The sequence below is a fragment of the Amblyomma americanum genome, chromosome 3 (assembly GCF_052857255.1).
Source record: "Amblyomma americanum isolate KBUSLIRL-KWMA chromosome 3, ASM5285725v1, whole genome shotgun sequence".
NCBI classification, from domain to species: Eukaryota; Metazoa; Arthropoda; class Arachnida; order Ixodida; family Ixodidae; genus Amblyomma; species Amblyomma americanum.
Window position 1 is genome coordinate 158,686,586 of NC_135499.1, and position 18,991 is coordinate 158,705,576.

At 45.1% G+C, this 18,991-nt stretch overlaps 1 protein-coding gene across 2 annotated transcripts in view; it reads left to right on the forward strand.

Annotated features, from left to right (window-relative positions):
- Positions 1-18,991, forward strand: part of LRP1 (LDL receptor protein 1) — a 116,585-nt gene that overhangs the window by 57,945 nt on the left and 39,649 nt on the right. For both annotated transcript variants that reach the window (XM_077658528.1, XM_077658530.1), the window contains 16 exons: positions 215-419; positions 913-1,102; positions 1,587-1,715; positions 2,558-2,683; positions 2,916-3,140; positions 4,435-4,587; positions 7,669-7,809; positions 9,029-9,145; positions 9,591-9,719; positions 10,589-10,708; positions 11,587-11,709; positions 12,763-12,894; positions 14,364-14,486; positions 15,015-15,143; positions 17,336-17,544; positions 17,745-17,932. In XM_077658528.1, coding sequence (XP_077514654.1) covers positions 215-419; positions 913-1,102; positions 1,587-1,715; positions 2,558-2,683; positions 2,916-3,140; positions 4,435-4,587; positions 7,669-7,809; positions 9,029-9,145; positions 9,591-9,719; positions 10,589-10,708; positions 11,587-11,709; positions 12,763-12,894; positions 14,364-14,486; positions 15,015-15,143; positions 17,336-17,544; positions 17,745-17,932 — 2,439 coding nt within the window. The remainder of the gene's footprint in view (positions 1-214; positions 420-912; positions 1,103-1,586; positions 1,716-2,557; positions 2,684-2,915; positions 3,141-4,434; positions 4,588-7,668; positions 7,810-9,028; positions 9,146-9,590; positions 9,720-10,588; positions 10,709-11,586; positions 11,710-12,762; positions 12,895-14,363; positions 14,487-15,014; positions 15,144-17,335; positions 17,545-17,744; positions 17,933-18,991) is intronic.

Here is an 18,991-nt window from a genome sequence, read left to right on the forward strand (position 1 = left end):
AAGATATCCTTTTTAATGTCCATATAATTTTGCAAGCAAACTAGCAGGTGAAGATATCCTTTTTAATGTCCATATAATTTTGCAAGCAAACTAGCAGGTGTTCTAAAATTAACACTGTGAAAAAGGCTTCTCATTTGCTTACTCCGGCTATACTGTGCGCATGTAGTATACATAGAACTGGAATGAGCAGGGTGGTTTGGCTTTTGCGATGCAGGCGGGTCTTCTGGACCAACTGGAACAGCCACCACCCAAGCATCCAGAAGTCGTACCTCAACGGCTATGAGCTGGAGTCTATCATCACAACTGACATTCGCATGCCCAATGGCATTGCAATCGATCACCAGCTGCAGAAGCTGTACTGGTCTGACGCACGACTTGACAAGATTGAACGCTGTGATTTCAATGGCGGGGATCGTCATGTGAGTTAGCAAACTCTGACATCGTGAAACTGGGCTGAGAAAAAAAAAATGGTTTTAATCTTTACAAGTTTTTGCTAATCGAGCACATAGCTGCTACCTTATAGGCTACCTGAGCTTTGACTGCTGTGATTTCCAGGTGTTTGATTCGTGAAACTGTATTCCTTAAGTGCACCCTCACTGCTCAAGTGTGGCGCAGTGCTGATCTACATGACTGGAGCACTTGTGAAGGGACCTAGCGGAACTTTTGCCAAAATTTTAAAGGGCTGAATTCTCAGAAAATATTCTAAAAAGGAAATAGTGATATCTTTAACTCATTTTACTTAGGGGAGGAGAAGTCAGATTCAGCTGTACCTTTCCTGCTAAAGATTTCTGTGGCATTCTCTCCTGAGGCGTCTAGTGAACCTCTTTAGTTTTTTTTTTTTTATGCACAAGATGTCTGCTGATATTGGGGGCTCGGAGTTTGCATCCCAACACTCGCGCATCAATTTTGCAGGTGTTGCTGAGCGAGCACCCGCAGCATCCTTTTGACTTGGCTGTGTATGGGGACTTTGTGTTCTGGACTGACTGGGTGGCACATGCCGTCCTGCGTGCCAACAAGCATACAGGTGCCGATGTTGTGGTGCTGCGCAAAAACGTGGTGCGGCCGATGGGCATCATTGCAGTGGCCAATGACACCAACGACTGTGAGTCCTGCTTTCTTAAATATACCTTAGGCTGTTCTACACAGCGCAGCTGCAAAGCGCCCAATCCCTAGGTTGTGTGACGTTGTAATCGTTGTTACATGTAAGATGGTGAGAAGGAAAAGTTGAAGGAGGATGACAGGAAGAGAGTGAAAGCATTCCTTAGAAGGAGGAGGAGGACAGAGCAGGCAAAGAGAGATTCGTGGGGTACAACGGATGCGTTTGAGCAGCGCATTTCCCCTGTTCGTAGATCATGTGACTACTCGGCACATCTGATTGGTTGAACTGTGTGCACCCAAGTCGGCTACATTGTTGAAAGAAGAGGTCAGAACAGGTTAGAACGAGTTTGTGGGGTACAACATACGCCAATGTGATGCAACACGTGCGATTGCCCCGTTGGGCAAACGCATTAGCGAGAAAAAAGTATAATCGTAGAGAAATTGAAGCGTGAGGTATAACTTGCTGCGTTTGATGTTTGGCTGCCTAGGCACGCTAAGCCCGTGTTCTACACTGAATGGCGGCTGTGAGGACCAGTGTGTGGTGGCTTCCAATGGGACTGTCTTCTGCCAGTGCTTCCCAGGGCGATCTCTGATGCCAGACGGAAGACGCTGTGCAGGTGAGTGCTGCTGTAGGTAATTGGACAGCTGGGCAAGGTGCTCATTCACTTTCCGTCGTTGTGTGGCATATTTTTTAACCTGATCAATTTGGGTGACATGTTGATGTGTAGCATCCTTTCCTAGCAGTGTTATCAGTAGCGTGCTGAATACAAAATTATTGCACACCATTTGTGCTGCAATTGTTTTGCCCAGCACTTCTAATGCATTTAGTCAATGGCATCTTGATCATTGAAGTTGCTGTTATGTTCAAATTTGACTTAAGAAAAAAGTCTTTGCCACCATCTGCTGTTTGTAGTATATTTTGATGCTTGTATATTGGTGTTCTCTGCAAGGGGAATTTTGATGTCATTGCACCCTGCTGCACAATGAAGTAACCATAGCATTGCAGTCCCATCACTTTGTTGACTTATTTTGCTAACTTGTTCCGTTTGCTGCATTAGCATATGTACAGGACTTTTTGTCAGTGGCCGGTGTCTAGCGCTCAATGCTACATTTCTTTGCCTGCTTATTCTACATTCCAAGTAGGTGGAGAGCTTACTTACGGAGCATCGAAAACCAGAAAAACATAAAATCTGCAGATTCAAGTGGAAGGTCACAGATGGCTTCACTTTTGCAGTGCTTTATTGTTGGCATTATCTAGCCTGTTTTTACTTTTTAAATGACACTGGTTGCACTCATATGGGTCTTGGCACAAGTGTAAGGCTTGTCTGCGTACGTTGAAATGCCGAAAAAGATCTTAGAATCATGATTAACCAAAACCTGCATTCGTTGCGCACATGAGATTTGTCTCGAGGTACTAGTTATGACATTAGAATATGGGTGTTGGTGTTCTGTCTTGCAGTGAGGATTGCCAACTGCACCAGCACAGAGTTCCAGTGTGGCGATGGAGCCTGCATTCCGTTTGAGCTGGCCTGTGACGGCGTGCTGGCATGTCCTGATGGTTCTGATGAAAATGTGATTGATTGTGGCAAGTGTCATCCCGTCACATCCGTAGTTTTCTTTGTAAATTGTGATCAAGCTGCTGAAAATTTTTTAATAAGCTTTGACTGCATTGTTTCTGAAATATTGATGAGACATGTACAGATAAACATGGAATGATGCATGCCCGGCATGCATTTTTAAAGCAGTTTCTCCTTGATTTACCCCTAGGTATCCATTAACAGTGTTTGCTTGTTTAATTTTCTCTCATGTGCTTGCAGCCATGCTGACTTGCCCCGAAGGATTCTACAGATGTAACAATGGCCGTTGTGTATCCAAGGCCCGTGTCTGCGATGGCCTGGATGCATGTGGAGATTACAGTGATGAGCTGAACTGTTCCTGCAAAGGCGATCAGTTCAAGTGTGCACGGGGTCCCTGCATTTCATCCAACTTTGTGTGCGACTTGGAACCCGAGTGTCCGGATGCTAGCGACGAGATAAACTGCAGTAAGTGTGGCCATTTGATTTCGTTGCTACTAGCTCTTTCTGCGTAACATTTCCTGAACGAGTCTTCAGAAAAAGAGGAAAATGTTATTGGACAGTAAAGGTGTTGTGAACGACGTAATGTCCAGGGCATTTGTCTCATATCTTAAGTCTTGATGTAGTAGCGACACTTGTTTTATGGGTTTGACTAAAATTAATGGGTCTGCTTAAGTTATGGGCAGAGTCAGCTATATAGGTTCGAAGCCAGGGGGAGGTTTCCTGTGGCTCATTCTGTCAATTTTATTTTTATTTTTGTTCTGGGCAAGATCATGAAATACATGAGGAGGTGGGAAGCTAAGTGCAAAATTTTCATTTTTGGGGCTTGTAATAAGGGAGTAATTACTCAATGGCAAAGCTATACAGCTTTCTCAGAAACTTCGAGTTAAAAAAAATTCGTCCTGGTTCGGGGTTCGAACCCGGGACCACCGGTTCACCGGAGCAGTCGCTCTACCAGCGGAGCTAATCAGGACGGCTAGCTTATGGTAGGGCGAGAGCGAATCGATCAATAACTTGAAGTGGGAACAGTGGGAAATGAGAAGCTGTAAAGTAGGATTTTTCACCATATTGTAAGACGCGCCAACGAAAAATTGAGGACAAAAAATGCGACTTAGTCACCTCTACACCAGAAAATTTGGTATTAGCTATTTAACTTTTTTAATTTGGACGTGTACGTGCTGAAGTTTCTCTTACCATTCGATGGTGTGCTAGATTATTTGTGAACACCTTTCTTAATAATGCGATGTTTTGTAAAGATCACATTATCATTGTCACATTGTTGTAGGAGGGTGTATTCTGTCACTCTGGGTGATAACATTCCAGCACGCATCATGTAGTATCCTCACTGAATGCATAGCTTAGCGCAACAGTGCATTTCACCGTGTACCTGAAGCCTAGCCATCTTTTGTTTTCTCGATCGAACCAACATGGCGGGACTAGTTCTCAAAGAGCTAAGAGATGGCGCTGTGCATTTCGCATATCATCTATTTACAGTTTACATTTATATATATATATGGTTAACGGCTCTGTTTTCCTTTTTCCTGCCATATTAAGTAAACAGCCTTTTTGTAGGGAAACATCTTATCCAACAGATCATATGATCCAACAGATTTTTGCATGAGTGCGTGCAATATTGCCATACCACACGCAGTTCTACATACTGGCAAGCTTGTTGTGGTATGCTATGAAGGCACTTTTTTGTTGCTAGTGTAAAGCATGGCAGCTAGTTCAGAGGCTTGAGAGGGTTGGCGTTGACTTGCAGCCAAGCCTGACTGCTCAAGACACCCAATGACCTTGCACCCAAATCTGCTGCTGGTGAATTGTGAAAGGACAACTGCCTGCATCCACCTGGGCTGGATCTGTGATGGCCAGAATGACTGCTGGGACTTCTCAGACGAGGAAAACTGCCAGACCAGTAAGCTCGACTGATCAAAGTTCATTGTGAGAGAGATGCCAATGGTGGCAACAAAGCTGAAAAAAATATAGCAGGCAGAGCTTCGGTTTCACTTCTGTGTATCAACACAGGAATGGAGTTCAGTGACTGGCTCTTTTTTTTTACTTTTGGCATGAAACTAATGTGATCAGAGACATTAGAGAAACTAATGTGATCAGTGGTTTGGGCAAGACTCTGGTACCATTTACACGATTGTAAGTCTACTCGAATGCAAGTCGACCTCCCCACATCAGATTTCTGAAAAAAAAAACTAATAAACTTGGAGGTTGTTTACGCTTGGCCATTAATAGACGTTTTTAGCGTACCGGAGGCGTATACCGGTTTACCGGACTCTGGCTGCGCACGCGCAGTGGCTCCCCCTCACACCAACAATGCCACCGCGCATGCGCAGGCGGGGTCTGGTAAACCAGTATGCGTCTCCGGTAGTACGTCTCCGGTATGCTAAAAACGTCTAATAATGGAACACGATATCACTATCCTGCGGCCTCCGCTTACCTCCAGCCGCTATCGGCTGCCGCGCGCGGGAGCGCTCGTGGGCATATTCCAAAACGAAAATGTATTAGTCACTGGACTACTTGTCCGCACTAGCGCTGCCATCGTGATTACTGCTGCGGTCCTACAGCTCATCGTTCTAACATCGTTGTGCAGCGAAATCCTTACTTTGCAAACAGCTACACCACGACATCGCGTGGGACAGCTGAAAATTTTGCCTCGCTGCAGCTGCGACACATGTATCACCGTCGAACTTGCGGCCCGGCGCGCAGTTCATTTCTTCGGCGTAAAGAATGACACCCATCTTGAATGTAGCCGTGAACGAGCGCCAGTCGCTTAACGGACCCGGAGCACAAATGACGAAGCACTACATTAAAAACTTGTTAAGCGCGGTTAAGCCAAAGAGAAACTACGCATGAATGGCGTCAGCTCTTCCGTCAGCTAGCGACACACTCTGGCACCGCTGCCATTCCGAGTGGGGGGGTGCTGCTTCGATTGGAACAGCGGCCCTTCCATCAACTATCAACGCTCCCTTGAGCGCCGAGTGCACATTCGAAAGTAAAAAAGAAAACTTGTTGGACGCTTGAGCTTCCCGTAGAACGCGATTACGTCATCAGGCCGCCGCCGCTTATCAGCAACCGCAGTCTGCAGCCACGTGTGGGGAGTGTGGGGTGCCAGTTTGCTGCTTATCGATAGCTGCCATTGGCCGCCGCCCGTGCGGGGAGGGGATGCAAGTTCTGCACATTGAGATAGCAGCTGTTCAAGGCCAGCGCCAAGAGCGATGCAACGGAGCCACGCAGCAAAAATGCAACCACGCTGTAGCATGCCCGATATCTCGTTTGTCTCGCTTTTACTTATAGTGCCATGTTTTCGTTTCATTTGTAAGTCGACCCCCCCACTTCAGATTTTCAAATTTTGAAGAATAGGTCGTCTTGCAATTGTGTAAATGCGGTATATCATGTGGGAGGAGAAGATGTAGGAGCATTACTACATTTATCTGCCGTATTTTGCGGTCTGCAAGTCTCACCTGTTACACCCCCCAGCAAACTGCAGTTTTTCTGGACAGGTGGCAAGAACAGTACACAATGCGTGCAAATCCAAACGGAAGTGATGTTTACGGAGCTGATGTATGAACTTTCCTGAACATGGCCGTAGTGGGTGCAGTGGCTGCCGCATTCAATCCAACCGTGCCTACCGTAAAAACCGAACTATAGGTCGGACCGCAATATAGGTCGACCTCCTAACTAACCAATTCTAAAAATGAAAAAAAAAAAAAAATTAATGGAAAAAGTACCGAGAGACACCCTTACCTTGAAACAAATGCGACTCAACAGGTTGCACAATGGTGACAGTATTTATTTTCATTTAAATGCTACTCGTATGTACACCCGGCCAATTTTTTAACAGTATCTTGCACCCATCAACCTGCGTGTTTGTTTCTGGCACACAGAAGTATGGCGCCGTAAAGCAAAGCCCTTCCTCTTCATGAATCGCCGCACCCAGGATGGCGAGCCCTTGAATTGCGCCCTTGTGAGTCTAGAGGCACGCACGATCTCTACCGCATTCACGCGGATGCATTCGGCAGTCACAGGCAGCGATCTTGCACGCAGTGCAACCTTTACTTCCAATTCTGGATACGCTGCGGTCCACCCACGAAATGATGTTTTCTTCTGGTTGCTGCAAGTTGTAATACGCAGGTTCTACCTCCGCCAGTACTGAATGCTCTTTTTGGATGCTCGAAATTCGCGCCTTGCCGCCAGGTCACTATGAGCTTCCGCGTAATCAATCGCGTTTTTCTTAAAGGCGATGGTGAATTGCTGTCGGCTTCTGTTCATTTTGAAACGAAATGTGAAAAAGCGGCCTTTTTTACAAAATAGCTTTGCAATGACAGAAATGCAAAATGGCTGTGCGACAACGTCGCCACGCCGCGCTACTGCAGATGGCGATGGTGATGGAGGCTTCTGACTTCAGCCACCCATTGTTGCAAGACTTCTATAGTTTTTCCACCAATGACCGGTATATAAGCAGTGGCTGACTTTTTCGCCTTGGTTTTTTGAAAAAAGTTCGACCTGTATTCTGGCTTTTACAGTAGGTTATGTGATTCTACCCATAAGATAACGTTTTAAAAAGAACTCCAGAGATTTCGCGTGGTGGTGCATAATTTTTCATCATATTATAAGGTGCACCTACAAAAAGCTATGAAAAAAAACGCGACTTACGCGCCGGAAAATTTGGTGCGAGCCATTCAACTTTTGTAACTTGTACATGTACCTGCTGAACTTTTCGTTACCATTCGATGGTGTGCTAGATTCTTTGTGAACACATTTCTTCATAATGTGACGTTTTGTAAAGACTGTGTTATCATTGTCACATTGTTGCAGGATGTTGTATTCTGTCTCGGTAACTTTTTGTTATCTCAGGATTTAATAGAGCAAGTGCAGCATGCTTGACTAGTTGCGACTAGTTGTGGTGCCAGTCTTGGAAGTGCACAGTTGTTGGCAGTCACTTTGAAGGCAGTGTTTAAAAGATTTAATGATCTTGCTCCTTCAGCCACACCACAGGTGTCCTGCCCTGCCATGTCCTTCCGCTGCCTGAATGGCCTGTGCATTCCGGACTCTTGGCGCTGTGATCGAGACATGGACTGTGAGGACGGCCAGAATGGTTCGCTTAGCTCGGACGAGAAGGGCTGTGGTAAGCGTACCGATTACTTCTGTTTGGTGAAAAATTCTCTTCGCAGGATTTTATGTTTGAAATGTATGTATGAAAGCATTTTTGTGTATGTTTTGAGTGGAAGAAGAACGCAAATTGTTCTTTTGATTGTAGTCGCAGTAAAGCGACTGGTGGCTAGCAGATTTGCTTGCTGGGTTATCGCTCAGCGAGTGCAATAGCAATAGCGCAGGGAGACCTTTAATTTTGCTGCAGATGTACAGTAAAACCCACCTTTAACAAGCTGTAGAGCACATGAAAATTTATTTGGTGCATCTAGAGGTTAGACACAGTCACGCCTGCGCATAAAAAACTTCAGTGGCCTCTTTCATGTGGATTCATCAAAAAATATAGAAGCAGGGCAAAACTGCCAAGATATATAAAATTGTTTCCTGCCGCTTGTTTATGAATTGCGGCTTGTGAGGAAGTCAGATACCGGGAAGAACAGAAACTGTAGTGCTTAGAGAGTGGCAGTATGAGCTCTGTTTTATCCAGTTAATTATTAATACTAAGTATTTAAGTTAACAAATTTCATGTGTTTTCAGGCATTCAGAATGGAGCACAATTTTTCTGCAACCAGGTTCGTTAAGAACTGGCCTCAGAGTAATTTTGAAATTAAGTAAATCTAATGGAAGCCAATTAACTTGATATAGTTTGGATAATGGAAGTCCAAGATGCAAAACCGGGAAGATTTTGATCTGTACAAGCTGATGAGGGTGCAATTTTACACTTACAACAAGCAGTGACCACTTTCTACCATAAATCTACCATTTTTTTAATTTTCATCACCTTTTATATTTTGCATTAGCATTTGTATGCTTTATGGTTTTTTAAGTTTTTATAGTGTCCACTGCCGATTTATTCACAGTACAAGGGCAGTCTACTGCTAGAAACTGCTTGATGTGTTGTTCTTTGAAATACTAGATGCCACCCTTGGAAAGGAGGAGGGCTTTAAGAACTCCAGTATTGTGATGTGTACCGAAAAAATAAGTAAAAGCTATCAGGCTACAATGTGTTCAGCATGTGTACCTAACCTCTGCTGGTTAGTTGTACTCCTCTTTGTTTGCTGAAGCCAACTAGTGTTCAAGGTTATGTCAAAAGTACCTGGGTTGTTGTTTGCTGCGCCATCTGTGAGACTACTGCTTTAATGTGATCGCACAAATAGTCACACATATTTGGTCTGAATCTGAATCTCTTGCTTCAGAATACAAATGTGCAAGAGACCAGTTCCAGTGTTCTGATGGTGAATGCATAAGCCTTCTGAATCGCTGCGACGGCCAACCCGACTGTTCAGATGGCTCTGACGAACCTCCAGCATGCCGTGAGTCAAACCCGGTATTTTTCACTTAAACTGCATGGTTCCTAATGCACTTCGTCTGCACTACTCAGAGAATTTTGCTGTCAGCTGCAAGCCTACAAAGTTTTTAAGTGACATTTTAGGATCAGCCTGCATGTGACTACATACGCACTTTTTGTTATGCCCTAGTAAACGGAAGGTAGTGACAGGGGCACTAGGCTTTTACTTTTCATGTTTCCGCAGTGATTTTTTCATTCCTTTTCTCTATGGTTCGTGCCACATTATGTATATAAAAAATAAAATTAATGCAGCTGGAAACAGTGGCTTGCTTGCACTCCACCACTAAAGCACTGTTCTTTGTTCAGAATATTATTTGTAGGGGCATGTAATGAATGGCTATGTGATGCAGTCCTCTTACTTGCTTGGTATGCTTGTGTAAATTTGTGCCATGTGCTACCACTGCCACCAGGAATGCGCCAATGTGGTGATCGCGAGTTCAAGTGCAACAGTACAGGCCAGTGCATCCCCAACGACTGGAAGTGTGACGGCGCTGGTGATTGCCTGGATGGCTCTGATGAGGACCCAAGCCTCAATTGCAGTGAGTTCTCCTCACACAGACTCGGGTGACGTGGCTAGCTAGGGTTGCTCTGCACACAGGACGATTCACTCATCTTTGAATTCACTTCTTCCTTGAAATATTGAAACAGTATAGCCTTTTCACCATGCAAGCAGTCATATCATGTAGAAAATTTTTCTCTAGTGAGTTCGATTTCATTTCAAACTGTAATATATTCCTTTTTGCCTTCCCTTATCCTATTGGTCAAGCATGCTTGCTTACACCATGATTTTCACTTGTAGTGGAAGGAGAGGGGGGGGGGGGGGGGGGGGGGGGGGGGGGGGGGGTAAATATAGGAGAAAAAAAGGCAAGGTTAAGAGCGCACACAAAAATTAAGGAGAAAAAAACATGGCAGCAATGTATGGCATGTATTTTTCAAGAAGGGTGTGAAAACAGGCTTATTACTTGCAATCTCTTGTTCCGTGACTCCGGCAGTTGTGCAGTGGCCTCATGCGCTCCGAATTTCCTGTCCTCTGAATCCGCCTAGTAGTGCTCCATCTCAGTGCTGTCGATAATGTGGCCAAGTTTTCTGCCTGTGTGGCGTGGGTTCCTACTGTCACTCACTCCTTGAAGTATGTAGGTGTACCTAATGTGCATGTCTGTTTTGCCATTGTATATGTATCGTCCCGTATAGCCTGAGTCGCTTTGGGACGTTAATTCCCATGAACCGATGTATATGTATCAAATTGCCAGTGGATGTCAGATCTCAAGCGTTATTAACTACTATGCTGTAAAACTAAGGACAGCTCGGGCGTTCAGAAGCACACTTGATGTCTTGCACACCTCTGTCTGCCTGCATTTTCGAGATTTACGCTTTACCTGATGGCTTTGCGGTTGGCGCCTTTATGCAGCTCTTCGGCAGTGCAAGGAGAATGAGTTCAAATGCCTCAACCAAGTCTGCATCCTGGGGAGCTTCTACTGTGATGGAGACCAGGACTGTGAGGATGGCTCGGACGAACCCAGCACCTGTGGTATGCTTTGCTAGCCATGAAAGTCGTAAGCCTTTGTACAGTAGAACCTTGCTGTTATGTTCCCGGGTGCTGCGTTTTCCCAGTCAGCCAGTCCCATCCAAGCTCCCTTAGAAACTCATGCATCACAAACTCTGCTGCTGCGTCGCAATTGTGGCAGCTTTCCTACATGTTATGTCACAAATGTCACTTAGTAATAGTGTTTCACCTCATGCCAGCATCCTGACAGCCAACATTTGGTGCTTGCGGAATGGTGACGGAGCCAATGCGAACTGTAGAATCTCTTCCACTCTCAGGCAGAGAGTCATCGCAGGGGATTTAGGCCATTCTGGGCATGGAAATGATCGCGAGAGCCACAAAGCCTTGAAAATTCCAGAGAAGCATGTTCCTTTTACTACATAGAAGTAAAATAAAAACTAAAATATGGCAGGCAACAGTGCACCTTTTTTTTTTCATGCGCACTTCCCGGCAACTGTGTTTCTTGGCTGGTACGTTTTTTTTCTGCAGTCCCGTGAAAAACATAACAGCGGGGTTCTACTGCACCAAACAAGAAATAATGCGTGTGGCGCACATGTTGTAAAGTACTGATGTGACTTGAAAAAACCAGCTGGTGGTACCTGATGATGAAAGGCTTTCATTCTTATTTCATTGGTGGTACTCACAAGACGCCATTTTTTTAAAAGGCTGCTGAGCAGGACGCTTTGAAGGAAAGAAAGAAGAGAGCTAGGTGAACAGTGTTCTGAATATATCTTGCATCTTTAACATACCACAGCCAGCGACTCAAGAAATGCTCATTATATTTAGTATGTTAGTATTAGTGCCGCAGCTTGCGTAAAAAATGGGTTTTTTATCATTTTCTTTCTCATTTTCTCTGAACTTAGAGAAGCACGAGTGTCAGAGTGACGAGTTTACCTGCAAGAATGGCCGCTGTATTTCCAACCATACCGTCTGTAACGGTTGGGATGACTGCCGAGACGGTTCGGACGAAAAACCAGACTTGTGTAGTGAGTATCTCTCTTAGCCTCCGCCATTTTCTGTCCTCTCATATTTTTGGATAATCTGTGCACCTGTGTTAAAAAAAAAAAAATCTTAGCCCAGGTTTTACAATACAGTCTGCTTCGTCAAACACAGCTGATGTTGATAGGCAAAATATTGCCAGCCTACCTATTCTGCAACAGGGAGTCTTCAGCGTGGAATCTTTTTTTATTTGACTATTGCCACTGCAGCCAGGCTACCCAAAGCAAGACTGATGACATCTTGCACATAATAGTTCAGTCAGAACTGCTCATTGTTGATTGATGTGGTTATCGAGCTCTGCATGCATTTGGTCAAGACTGGTCTTGTTCAGTGTATTGAGTTGCGTGCCATTAATAGTTTGCTAGCTTAAAAAAAAGTAAACCTGGTAAATTTTTAGTTATTCTGAACCATCCAAATGATTGGGCCATTCTGCCAGCCTAGGTGGATAAAGAAGTGGCGTCATTGCTAAATTGAAGCCAGCCAGGTTTCAGTGAACAAACTCAAAAAAGTTTTCAACACAAAGGTTGAGGCAAGTTTGCTTGCTTGGAAGAGATTTCGGCAGGGACAGATGGATTTTGATGGAGATTCCAGCACAAGGTACAACATAACTTTCGCCTCTTTCCTTGACTGCACATTCAAGTTCTAGCACAGAGTGTAAGCCAGAGTTTAGCTGAGAGATAAAAGGATTCCTTTTCTGGTACTCGAGTTTTTTTTTTTTTCATCTCTGTGCTGGCAACGCTCAAAAAGCCTCACGACTGGTAAAGACCTGCAGTTAGAGAAAGTGTACTGCGATATGCTCACGCTTGAATCTTGTAAGAAGAATGCACACTCTTGTTATGAAATGGCAACAATGCAGAAAGTGGCAGAAATTGTAAACATCCGTTATAGAATAATAAAGCAGCTATAAATACTGTTATCTACTGAATACCTTCAGCAGCTTGGTGCATATCTCAAAACGTGTCTTTGTGCCTGGTTGCTACCATGTGAATACTCAAAGTTACCTGATGACCCACTGGTAACTGCGTTGGCTTTCTTTGCAGACAAACCGAGTTCCAAGGGTGTCTCCTGCCCAGATGGCAACTTTCTGTGTGCCAACAAGAACTGTGTCAATGAAAGCCTCCTGTGCAATGGAGAGAATGATTGTGGTGACTTCTCCGATGAAAATCAGTGCAGTGAGTGTGCCTACTTTTCTGAAATGAACAGCCAAGAGCGTTTAGAATATAACAAGCTTTTGATTGTTTTGATAACTTAAACAATTGGATACCAAAATGAATGGCTTGGTCAGTGGTGAGATTGATTAATTTCAGTAGTTCTGCATTGTAGTACAGTTAAACCTCGATGTAACGAAGTATTCCAGTTTTCATAACTTCACATCCATAAAACACCATGTGTATTTAGCTTCAATATAACAAAGCAGATTTTGTCACGCTTTCAATGTAGCGAAATTTCTTTGCTGGCTGGAAATGAACCTGTGGAAAAAGTGTATCGCAGGCACAAATGGTTGGGCGGAGCGTGTATGTAATATAGTAGGCGCCTCCTGGCTTTCACATACAGAGTGCATAGGCAGATGCAAATACGGTGGCGATCATAGTGGCGAGCACGCTGCCAGCCACGCCATCTGGGGTAGTACGGTCAAGGCTGGCATGAACATCTGTGTATCCTTGGAAGCCTTCCAGGCCAGCCCGCAGCTCTCGTTATCTCGCCCAAAATTGGCACAAATGTGACACTCTGCCTGTGCTTAAAGGCGCCGTGCCATGTTTATCGCATTTACAGGTGCCAAAGCTTGGGAAAAAGGCTGGAAGGGTCAGTGCCATTGGCACACCCGTCGGCTGTGAAGCCCATCTCATGCTTCACACCTGACAGCCTCGCTTCTCACTAAGACGATGCGCGTAGTGTGTGCAAAAAGACACACACTCGCGCTTATGCAGTAAACGAGGAGCGGGTTGGGCCTGATTTCATTTCATATGTTGGTGATTAGTTAGAGGACACTCTTCTCGGTCTCGCTGACATGGAGAAAGAAAGGAGAAAAGTGGTGGGGGGAGTGCAGATGGCTTGACCCGTGGCCTCGCCATGAGGTCACAGTGGTAGCAGTGGCAGAATGCATCGGCGTGTCGATGATGTGCTCGGGGCAATTACAAGAGAATGATGATGACAGCAAAACGAAAACTCAAAACGGGTGCTCTGTCCCTGTCAGCCACAAGCTGGTTGGCATGACAGACATGCTGTGGTGGCTCGCGAGCTTGCAACATAAGCACGACGCACGTAACACTGTTGCTGCTTGTAAAGAAAGGGCAGAAATAAAGGACCACTTTAATCACCAATAGAGGTTTTTTTTCATGAGTTATCTGCAGCATGTTTTAGTGGATTCTTAGCATGCTAGGAGACAAATTTCGATGTAGCAAAATTTCAGTATTGCGAACTAAACTGCTCATTTTAGACTTCGTTATATTGAGGTTTAGCTGTGATGCGCCACTTTCAGGTGCCCACTTTCTTGTAGTGTTCTGCCATTACTATTACTTCCACACCCCAAAATGGCTGTGGACTTTTTTTTTTTAGTGTGCCTTTTAAACACCGTTGTAGTAGTGGATGGTAATGAGGCTAGTTTCAACCTTCAATTTTTCTTATTCTTTATTTTTTCCAGATATTAATGAGTGCGAGCTTTCAATTCACGCTTGCTCACAGCTTTGTGAGGATCGTCCCATAGGCTACAAGTGCAGCTGCCGTCCTGGATTTCAGCCCAAGTCCGATGGTCGTATCTGTGAAGGTCAGTCGCACGGAGGATTGCTTTGTGCAGTTCAAGGTTGAACAAGGCACTGTAAGGTCAAGGAATTCAATAGTGTCACACAGTGAACCGAGAGTTGTTTTTCTTGTCGCTGTTTTTTTTTTCCTTAATATTTATTAAATGCCCATTATGTTGCTTGTAGTCCTGTTTTGTTCTTGCAGTTCTTGAGAATGTGGTATTTGAAGGCCATAAATTGTAAAGCTGGACTAGCGCAATCCATTGTCCCAGACTCATGAGCTACAGACTTTGCCTTCATTGGAATTCCAGAGCAGTCGCTGCATTTATTCATAGAACCGGCAAATGAAGTCAACCTGCCTGTCATAAGAGAACCGTAGCAGCAACATGTAAAAACTAGCAATGCATCATTTGTTGGTGCGCCTTCAATTGGTTACCATGGTGATAGTACTTGGAAGCACTACTGTTTTGTGGAAGTGATCGTGGTTTCCTTGCACCAAGAGTTTTGGGGGTTGAGAAATGACATGAGATGTCTGTTTCGGTTGCCTCATGTAGATGTGGACGAGTGCACCACCAAGTTTCCTTGCACGCACTACTGTCGCAACACGCTTGGGTCGTTTGCCTGCACATGTGCGGACGGTTACTTTTCCATTGACGGGGGCCGCACCTGCAAGGCAAACTCCTGTGAGTATGTTTCTGATCATGCAACTGACACCATGCTAGTGTTCATTCATGCCCATGACTGCTAGCAGTACCCGATACTGAAGCCACCGAAGAAACCCTTTGTAATGAGATGATTTCTTACGACTGCAATTGTGACTGCAGTAGGGTTACACTTTTACCAGGTGAAAGTGTAACTCTATTGTGTCAGTGAACTGTTTCTTATCTAATTTACTCGTATCAACATGCCAAAAAGAACCTTCAAGCAGCCCCTTGACCATGTGTTCCACATTGCAAATCTAGCCTTGACTTTGTCTTTGCATTCAAGCATGCTTGTAGTCACATAGCTATAACGGTCTCTTTGACATGCTAGCCAGATGTTATCAACTAACAAGTTCAGTCAGAAGTCGCAAAAAATCATAAAATAGTTCATTACAGCCAAAATTCGTAATATAAAATTTAACCAAAAACTCGCATGGAAGCTCGATTTAGGTTGGCTTTTCTGCACAGCACTGCCAGCTATGGTGGCTTCTTCGCAATACAGTGGTGTCGCGTGAAAGATTAGACATCAGAACGAAAACTGTTTTCACCACCTACGTGAGAATCGATGTGAGCACAGGATGAATACGGGAAGCTTGCACCATCGCTATCAATGGGTGCTAGAGGTGCGCAGACAGGTGCCATCCACCTGGCAACCAACTTTTCACGCCTCTTTATCTTCAGTGCTGCTGTATCTTCAGTGCCACTGTTAGCAAGTGCGAGATAAACTGAACCGTGGTTTTGACGGCACACCACTACCTGTCACTCATGTAGTGCGGCAAAGCCTGCTACCTGCCGTTCGTGTGGGCACAGCTTGGCACTCGGCAGTTTGATATATCCGTTTTATGTCAAGCCGTGTACGATATGTAAAGTAAGAATTGAATGTATTTCTTAAAAATATTTCAGAACAGTTTGACACAGCCAATAATTCATAATATCTGTGTTTTTTATATTGAGATTTGTCTGTACAATGTACTGTTCTTACACGATTGTAAGTCGACTCTAATGTAAGTCGACCCCCCCACATTAGATTTCTGAAAAAAAAAAAAAAAAAAAAGCTTGGAGGTTGTTTACGCTTGGCCATTAATAGACGTTTTTAGCATACCGGAGGCGTATCCGGTTTACTGGACTCCGGCTGCACACGTGCAGTGGCTCCCCCTCACACCAACAATGCCACTGCGCATGCGCGGGCAGGGTCCGGTAAACCAGTATGCGTCTCCGCTAGTACGTCTCCGGTATGCTAAAAACGTCTAATAATAGAACGCGATAGCACTATCCTGCGGCCTCCGCTTACCTCCAGCCGCTATCGGCTGCCACGCGCGAGAGCGCTCGTGGGAATTTTCCAAAACGAAAATGTATTAGTCACTGGACTACTCGTTCGCACTTGCGCCATCGTCCTCACTAGCGCTGCCATCCTGATCACTGCTGCGGTCGTACAGCTCATCGTTCTAACATCGTTGTGCAGCGAAATCCTGCACTTTGCAAACAGCTACATCACGACATCGCGTGGGACAGCTGAAAATTTTGCCTCGCTCCATCTGCCACACCTGTATCGCCCGTTGTGAACGTCGAACTCGCGGCCCGGCGCGCAGTTCGTTTCCTTGGCGTAAAACATGACAGCCGTCTTGACTGTAGCCGTGAACGAGCGCCGGTCGCTCACCGGACCCTGAGCACAAATGACGAAGCACTACATTAAAAACTTGCGCAATGCAGCCGGCAGTAGCCAAATGCATCAGAGCCAAAGAGAAACTACGCGTGAGCGGCGTCGGCTCTTCCGTCTGCTATCGCAGCAAAAATGCAACCATGCTGTAGCATGCCTGATATTTCGTTTGTCTCGCCTTTATTTATGTTGCGATGCTTTGGTTTTGAAGTCGACCCCCCCACTTCAGATTTTCAAATTTTGAAAAATAGATCGACTTACAATCGTGTAAATATAGTACATGTTCAAACACCTTTGACTCCTGAACATGTCAGCTTTCTTTTATTTGGTTGCACTACATAGCTTTTGTGTTATAGGCATTGTGTTGTGGTTGAAATGCAACAAAACAAAAAGTTTGTAATTGCCCATTGCATATGGTCAGCATAGGAGCTGCTCTTATTTTTTTTTTTTCATGCACTACCATTAGCTTTTGCCGCCTGTATGTCATCTTTTTTTCATTTCCCTCTTTCTCTTATAGCTGTGCGAGCTCATTTGCTGCTGTCAAATCGTTATTACATTCGGCAAGTCGACTTGCATAAAATCAGTTCAGAGATCTTGGCTCAAAACCTCACGAACTCCGTGGCTCTGGACTTCGACTCTGTTGAAGATTGCATCTACTGGTCAGAGGTTACTGCAGTGGGGAGCTCCATCAAACGAATGTGCCTCAAAGGGAAGCAGCAACATGAGGTATGAAGTTTCACATGTCTGTAGCTGCTTCATGGCAGCATTTTTCACCAACTTGGTTTACATTACACCCAAAATATGGCATCAAGGGTGATGTCTCTTCTGTGCCTTGCTCTCTTTGGCACTGAGGTTTTCAATGGAGGTGCATTTTTAGGCACAGCTTGCCACTTTTCCTACTTCTGCGCATTATCTGTGCCTTTCAGGTGTTGCATTCGACGACAGTACAGAACCCAGATGGATTGGCTGTCGACTGGATTGGCCGTAACCTGTATTGGTGTGACAAGGGCAAGGACACGATTGAAGTGTCGCACTTGGATGGAAAGTTCCGCAAGGTTCTTATCAGGACTGGTCTTGAGGAACCTCGAGCCATTGTGGTGGATCCCGCTGATGGGTGAGCCTGCCATTCTTTGTCTGTGTTTGCTTAAGTTTGAAAAACTCTTTGCCCTTGTAGCATACTGCCGTTGAAATGCGTTGCTAAGCGTGACGTTGTTCTTGAGCCATTTTATGTCTACTGAGAAGTGTAATCTAAGCACCTAAATACCAGATTTTATTTCTCTCAATTTTGTATACAGTAAAAGCTCGTTAATTCGAATTTCACGGGGCCACCAGGCCAGTTCGAATTAACCAAAATTCAAACTAATGAAAGTGAGCAAAAATGGACGCGTTTGATGCCCGGAGGGCACGAAAACATTTATTTAGCAAAACAATCTGTTATCTTCTGCTTCTTCTCTCTGAGGGCTTCTCCGTCCCGGTCATATTAGCGGCGACCAGAACAGTAATCCGCTATTTGCTTCGCTTGCCACCAGCGCAGCTGTCCCCTTTAAATGTTACTGTTCTGTCGGGCTGGAGCTTATAAAACAAAGCTGTCTCATCAGCATTGAATATATCTTGTGCCGAGTAGCTTTCTAAGTACTGCTGCAGAGCACCGCTTCGCCAGGTGGCACAAGTTTCTGCGTCCACTTCTTTGGCTTCTCCGGACAACACCCGGAAGACAAGATTATGTCTGTCTCGAAAGCGGTACCATCCTTCGGAGGCGACAAAATCTTCCACATTCATGCGCAGGGCGAGATCGGCCGCCTTCGCCATGATAATTGGGCCGCTCAGTGGAATGTCTGCGCTTCTCATTTCCTTCACCCACGTGATCACAGCGGTCTCAATTTCCGGATACTTGGCTAATCGGAGCCTTTTTCTGTTGCTGGTGAAATCTTCGGCTTCGTAGGCATCCTCGATGGCCTTCCTATTTGGGACGTAGGTCGACAACGTGTTTGGTGGAATCCCGTGCTTTTTCGCGATTTCCACTTTGCTGGCCTTCCATTCGTCCACCTCGCGTAAAATCGCCACTTTCTCCTTCACCGTCTTGGCGCAGTATTTCCCACGTGAACACATGTCGCGGACACAAGCTCACAGCAAGCGGCGTGCAAAACGAGGGCTAAAACACTAAAACGTCGTT